The sequence below is a fragment of the Sinocyclocheilus rhinocerous genome, unplaced genomic scaffold, assembly GCF_001515625.1.
Source record: "Sinocyclocheilus rhinocerous isolate Xijiao unplaced genomic scaffold, SAMN03320098_v1.1 scaffold557, whole genome shotgun sequence".
NCBI lineage: Eukaryota > Metazoa > Chordata > Actinopteri > Cypriniformes > Cyprinidae > Sinocyclocheilus > Sinocyclocheilus rhinocerous.
Genome location: NW_015633548.1, coordinates 1,402,518 through 1,410,195, shown reverse-complemented (window position 1 = coordinate 1,410,195; position 7,678 = coordinate 1,402,518). Strand labels below are relative to the sequence as shown.

General features: G+C 36.9%; 1 protein-coding gene and 1 pseudogene across 1 annotated transcript in view; both read left to right on the top strand.

The window, feature by feature from the left end:
- Positions 1 to 1,210, top strand: part of LOC107744556 (probable palmitoyltransferase ZDHHC24) — a 3,159-nt gene extending 1,949 nt beyond the window's left edge. Inside the window, exon 4 of the mRNA XM_016558269.1 lies at positions 587 to 1,210. Within this exon, the coding sequence (XP_016413755.1) occupies positions 587 to 879 (293 nt within the window). The 3' untranslated portion in view covers positions 880 to 1,210. The remainder of the gene's footprint in view (positions 1 to 586) is intronic.
- A 1,155-nt stretch (positions 1,211 to 2,365) lies between these two features.
- The window catches only part of LOC107744553 (sodium/potassium/calcium exchanger 3-like), a 20,359-nt pseudogene continuing 15,046 nt past the window's right edge, over positions 2,366 to 7,678 (top strand).

Here is a 7,678-nt window from a genome sequence, read left to right as displayed (position 1 = left end):
AAAAGCCTCTAAAAGGGTCTGAAAGTTGCTAAAGTCGCGCTCGTGTGTGTGTGTGAGACGCGGTAGCTGATGGCAGGTGCGGTGGATATTTGTGGCGGTCAGTGTGGATATTGTGGATGAGTTCTTCTGTGTCATCACGTTCTATTAGTTCTACAGCTTCAGTTTCGGAACTTTCACGCTTAGTAACACATACAGCTGTTCCCTCACCACAGTGCAACAGTGAAAAGGGACCCCTTTCAAACAGTGTCGCGTTCCGAACGTTGTTTAAGCGACATACACCGGTATTGCGGTATTTTAAAAATTTATATCATAACAAAAATAAACACCGGTATTTGGAATGAACCGGTATACCGTCCAGCACTAGAAAATTGTAATATTTAATGAAAAAGGTCTTACTGACCCTGCATTTTTAAATCGGTGCACCTACAACAAAAAATTTTAAGTTCTAAGGGCCATAAAGGTTGTGGAAAATGGTAGTGAAATTATGATTTTGGGAAATAATTATATTATTCTTAAATGTATTATATGACCCCCTTTTAAATTGTCAAACAAATAACAATTAACATCTGTTTTTCTCCAATAACAGGACAGGTGACGGCACGAGCGTTTGCCTTTGCATTCATTGCTGACACTTGTGTACTGGGCTTCCTATTGGTTGCGGCATTCCTCTTCTTTCATGTGGCTCTGATGCTGAGGGGACAGACCACACGTGAGTGGTACTCCACACGGCAGCCTTACAACCTAGGAGCGCTGGCTAACATCAGGGAATGCTTGGGCAAGTACTGGTACATCTGCTGGCTCTGTCCTTTGATACCTTCCCCACTGCCTGGAGACGGCATAAACTTCAAGGTGACAGGTTCACTAGAGCCCACGAAGTAGGGTGTGCACTGATAGATATTTTCTCATTGCAATTTTAATACATTGGCCCAGCTGATGCAGAATGGCATGTTGTTGAGCCTGAAGCAGCGACTGCATGCTGTGCTCACACCAAACAATTAGCAGCTCTTACCAGCTATTTTTTATCTGAAGAACCAGCAAGACATGCTGATTTCTGATTTCACTTTACAATTGTTTTTGCTCATCAGCAGTCTTAAAGTTTTTGTTTGGTGTTAATTTGGTGTATGTAAAGTAAATATTTTATTATGCATTTTTTTCTTACTTGTTCTATTGTGTAATATTTGCATTTGTGAAGCTACCAATTTTTTGCAAGGGGGAGTATTTTTGTTTTTTTTTGTGAGTGAATTGTTTTACTTGCTCTTTTTTTCTTTTTCTTTTTTTTTTACAGTCATTAATGTGCCAAATAATCTGTTCAAACAAGTGTGAATGTGCTACATGCCAAGCTGTCATTTTCTTTTGTCCTCAGTTATAAAACACAACATTTTTTTTATTGTATGGAACTGAATATTGTTTATCTTAAGTCTTATGTTTATATTTGTTATTTTGAATCAGTACCAATGCATATGTTATATTTCTTTAAAATATATGCCATTTGGTTTTATTGTTATCTAATGCAGTGATATTTATTTTTATGTCTTAAAGGATCACCCAGAAATGAAAATTTGCTGAAAATTTACTCTATTTCAGGTCATTCAATATAGATGAGTCTGTTTGTTCACCAGAACAGATTTGGATAAATTTAGCATCACTTGCTCACCAATGGATCCTCTCCAGTGAATGGGTGTCATCAGAATCCAAACAGCTGTTAAAAACATCACAATAATCCACACGACTCCAGTCCATCAATTAACATCTAGTGAATCAAAAAGATGTGTGTTTGTGAAAAACAAATCAATTTATTGATTGGAGTTGTGTGGATTTTTCGTTTTGGGTGAACTATTCCTTTACATGTCAAACAACAATCAGTCTTAGTCTCTCAATTAGATCGAATTAGTCTTCATGAATTTTCAACCCTTTTACCAAAAGTATTGTCAGAAAACAAATATTTTACTTTAATGTGAATTACCTATAAATGAATAACTACAAAACATAATTTCAGTTATTTTCAGCTATTACTTATTACCGTTCATTTTTTTACATGTCTATTTAATTTTGTTTAGTGTCAATTGAATGCAATGCAGAAATTGCATCACTTAGGCTACATTAGAGTTGTACTAGTACTACTGCTCCTACTCATGAGGTTAAAAATAGTCATTTTAAGAGTTACTCACCCCATTTTGTATCCCATTCGTGGAAAGTATCCTAATTACTTTTGAGGTCGGTGTATCTAGCCTTGAACCACTGCGCTGGGCTGATTTACCCTAGCTGGATAAGGGTGTTGTTATTATTGTGAACCCTGCATGAGGGCGCAGTTGTGAGCCTGGGAAACACCCTCAGTGACGGAGTCCAGCGCTTGTGGAGGGAGGAGAGAGCGCGACAAAGAGGGACACAGATGGAGCTGGAGGTGGATGTGATTAGAATGCTTAGAAGCTGAGACAATATGTGAAAACATTTGAATAATTTCGCGCTCAGTGACAGTTTAAGATATTTTCGTTGTATCTTGATATTACTAAATATCAAGGAAGGGGTAAATATCGTTAAGTGAAAGATGATAGTGTATCTTTATTGAAGCAATAGGATGCTGAGGTGACAGGCGTATGGCTGAATTTAAGCAAGCTAGTCCGCCGTATGTTGAAAAGAAAGGCCAAAATAGGTGGTGTGAATGAAAGAAGAGGGCTTCTCTCTTGGATGGACATGTTTTGAGAGGTGTGGTGGAGGGATGAAGGCGGTGTTGGCATCCAGACGGCAGCGGCTCTTCTATCGGCTCTTCATATGTGCTGTCGGGATCATCGCCGTCTCCTGCTTCGCTCAAATTCTTCATGTAACAGGTGCGTTTATTCATTAACAAGTCTTTACGCTGCTAATACTGATATATATATATATATATATATATTGTATGTGCGTATTTCCCGTCCTACCGCGGTGCATTATATAGGCTATATTCCTATATGAATATCATCCTTTTGAGTGTTTTTCATTGTCGTGGAGATGTGGAGCATTCGTGATTAATTGACGAGTTTCTATTATATTAATGCGTTTCTTTTATGCAATATGGTGAATCAACCACATGAGCAGCAGTAATAGTGTGCATGCTCAAACCAAATTATAAGACCCACTAGGAATCAAGAACAGGGTAGGAATTGCGCGAGTGGGGGTTCATTTTGTAAATTTCCTACCGTAAATACAGCAAAACTTAATTTTTGATTAGTAATGTGGATTGCTAAGAACTTAATTTGGACAACTTTAAAAGCGATTTCTATTTATTTTGATTTTTTTATTTTTTTTTTGCACCCTCAGATTCCAGATTTTCAAATAGTTGTATCTCAGCCAAATATTGTCCTAACAAACCATACATCAAATAAATCAAATACAAATAACATACATCTCAATCTAAAAAAAAAAATTACCCTTATATAAGTAGGCCACTGGTATATTTGTCACTTTATTACACATTTACATAAGAAAAAAAATTGTTTAAAAAAAAAATCCTAAATGTCTGTTACAATTAGTTTGCAAACAGATTGCTCATTGTCAGAAATGTACTAAAAATGTTTATCCCCTTAAAAGTAACGGAAGCGTTTGCGCACTTACAATCAACATAATAATAATTACATAGAACATGATTACTCAATTTCTTCATGCCATTGATTTTAAAGCATCACGCTCTAAACCCCAAAAGCAGTAGCCTAGTGGAGGAGCAGCAGGGACTAAGTGAACTGCAAGGGTGGCAGGCCATGGCAGGCACATAATTGGCTGTCTCTAAAGGGCATGACTGTGACCGCTGCTTCAGCCTGACATATTTCACATTGACCTCCCCGGAACCTCTAGAGCATTGTTACCTGGACATCACACCTGTGTCTTGGGTCTTCACTAGGCTATTAGCCTACTCGTCTCCAGAGGTTCAAGGGTTAAATCAGCAGGGGTTTAGAAGTTCTTCAGACATTAGAGAAGATCTGTTCAGCTGAGTCCATTTAATCACATTGCCTTTTAAGAGGTAAATTTTGTTGTAATTAAGGTTCTTACCTGGAGTACTTAGATACTTCAAATGGCTTTTTATGACATCTAAATGAATATAAGGTCATATACCTGAATTCAATATATATTAATTCAATGGATAATCCACCCAAAAATGAAAATTCTGTCATCATTTACTCATCCTCTTGTCATTCTAAACATGGACAAAAAATATATTTTTAAGAATGTGTCCATGTTATTTTCTTCTTCTTCTTCTTCTTCTTCTTCTTATTATATTATATTATATTATATTATATTATATTATATATATATATTTTTTAGAAATGTCAGTGGGATCCAATATTGTTTGAACCCCAAAATTCTTCAAAATATTTTCTATTGGGTAAAATAGAAGAAAGTCTGATTATAAATTATGATAATTTTTAGACGACTGCCCAGCAAACACAGAACGTTCCCATTTGGTTATATTTTTGGGAACCAAATACTTCTTATAACATTCTGGGAACGTTATAATAATGTTAGGGGAGCATTAGAGTAATGTTAGAATAACGTTCTGGGAACGTTAGAGTAACGTTATGGGAATGTTAGAATAACGTTATGGGAACTTTCTGCAAACCAAAAACGAACATTCTATTTCAGTTAAATAAACTTTCCTGGCTAACCAAAAACAAACCATAAAAAATAACATTCTTGGAACCAAAAATTGTTAGCTGGGTAAGGACTGCTAGTTGATGCATAACACGTCCATAGGCTTCAAATTGTCACCTTTTCCTTTTATTTTTGTACCATTTTAATCACCTTTTTGCCTCCACTTGTGGTCTGACAAGTGTGGTTAAAAAAATTTTGAAAGTACAAAAATGTGATCTCACAATATGAGCTGATAAAAGCTGGATATATAATAAAGGTTAAAGTAAAATTGTTTATAATTGAGTATAGCATGTCACACCTCAGGACATATCAACTACCGAATGAGTTGTACCAGAGATGACATTTCGACACCCTGTCAAAAAGCACAAACGGATGCTGACAGAGATGAGGAAAAAAACATGTACAAACATGTACAATGTGACCTACTTCTGCATCATCGTTCTGTGTTGCTTAAAATTTGATCTCTTCACAGTGCCTTTAACTTTTCCAGCTTTGTCTGTGTAATGAGTTCCTCTGGGAGGCTGAGTCTGAATGTTAAGCAGCTCCTAAAAAATGCCATTGGAATCTGCAGCTGAATGAAACGAGGGTTAATTTTTTAGTAACTGGAGCTTCACTTTAATAATAGACCATAACATCACCATGTCAAGAACAATGCAGGTTTAGATGTGGATCTACAGATATGGCAAAAACCGAACAAACTGTATACTGTAGATGAAATAGATGTAGATACACCTAGGTGATTGACAATTGACTGCTCTGTACTTGGTGATGATCACAAAAAAATGAACAGGCAACTAAGCATTGAAAAAAAAAAAAGAATGATTAAAATATAAGTAATTTTCAAATATATAGTTTCCTGTAATGTGTCAGTCGTGCGCTCTTGAATTTTAAATGTCTACATGTTTACATTCTGTCTACATATTCTAATATGCAGGCAGTTAGCCTATCGCAGTTATATTTGGAACTGATTAGTTTGCATATGCAAATGAGAACTATCTTTGCCATTTGGTTCTTGGGTAAACCACACCCTCTCTGGGCTCAAATCCAGTTCCACACCACGCATTAATCACAGCTTTTGGATCAGGTTTCCATGGGAACTTGAGAGGAGGGAAGTATTTGGTATAAACTGTCTTGAGTAGCTAAATTTGTGCCAATAGCTTTCACAAAAAAAAAACTTAAAGACCCACTAAAGATAAAGGTCTATGTGTTATGTGTTTTTACAGCCTATTCCAAAGAGGATTCGGACCTGACTTGGGCCCGGCGTAAACTAACCCAGCAGATTGTAGAGGAGAACCAGACATCCAGTACACCCAGAGCTGGTTAGTGAAAACATGAGCAATTCTCTCTCTCTCTTATTATTCGCCTGTCTGTCTGTATCACATCTCTCCATATCTCGCTATCTTTCCCCCTGCCTCCTCATTCTGTGAAATGATGCAGATCTTTGCCATTTGGTTCTTGGGTAAACCACACCCTCTCTGGGCTCAAATCCAGTTCCACACCACGCATTAATCACAGCTTTTGGATCAGGTTTCCATGGGAACTTGAGAGGAGGGAAGGAAGCATTCTGATTGCCTCAATCTTTTGCCTATTTTTAAATAAGTTAGAGTTTAAGTTTGATACAGCGGGTCCAAAACACAGAAAAGTCCATTAAATGACAAAAAAATGCAAAATAGAGCATTTTTACCAGACTTTTGGACGCTGCACTGTATTGAATTGTGGTTATATATAAAATTTTGGTTTATCTTTTATATATACTTTTATATATATATATATATATATATATATATATATTTGGTATAAACTGTCTTGAGTAGCTAAATTTGTGCCAATAGCTTTCACAAAAAAAAAACTTAAAGACCCACTAAAGATAAAGGTCTATGTGTTATGTGTTTTTACAGCCTATTCCAAAGAGGATTCGGACCTGACTTGGGCCCGGCGTAAACTAACCCAGCAGATTGTAGAGGAGAACCAGACATCCAGTACACCCAGAGCTGGTTAGTTAAAACATGAGCAATTCTCTCTCTCTCTTATTATTCGCCTGTCTGTCTGTATCACATCTCTCCATATCTCGCTATCTTTCCCCCTGCCTCCTCATTCTGTGAAATGATGCAGACAGGTGCCCTCTTCATAGTCAAGACCCCTTTGAGGCTTGTGTTACTAAGCAACAGAATCCCAATTTCAGAACAGAGGATAGTCTAAGCATTCAAAGTGTGACACTTTAGAGAGATATGTCATATGCCCTTTTTTCCTTCAATCAATTACACAAATCACTCATCCCAAGAAGTGTTTCTCTTTTTCATTTCTTTTCTTTTTTCCTTATGCACTCTCCCTCTCACTCACTTTCTCATCTTTAGAAATGAGAGATTTCTCTCATTTAACTGATATATCAAAGCTTGTGACAGTTCTAATGTCCCACAACCCTTGTGTAGGTTGCACCTTTCTGACTTTTATACATGATACAGGGCTTAAAGTTCTCCGGCACCGTGCCGGATCTCCAGCGTGTGGCGTTTAGCTGCGGGGAAATAAGATAGTCCTCCTACATTAAAAAAAAAAAAAACTTGTTGATATCACGTTTGAGTTAATGAGTTCGCCTACCAATGTGCAAGAATGTTTTGCTCTTATAAACACGAGACGCACATAATAGTATCCAACTGCAGAGTCGCAGCTGATGAGCGCGACACATTCTGAAAAAGCTGCGAGGCGCAATGGTCAAAGATTTCCATCTAGAGCCATATTTATATAGAAAAGCTATTTTCTATATAATTAACGGAGCTTTGTAAACAGCTCAGAGTAATCACGTCATCTCCATAAGAACGATATGACTGGCAGAACAAATTTACCTGTAGTTTTGTAAAGGTCACACATGATCTCTTAACGGCAATTTACCAATGAAGACTGTATGTGTGAAAGGGGCTAAACTCTTCCTCTGCATATGCGGTGAGTTTGGGTTGCTTAACGTTCATCTGGGAAAACTGTGCGTTATCTCACTTAATTTGTAACTTAAGTCATTTATAAACCTATGCCAACACAGAATACATCAACATATTTCTAAATATGC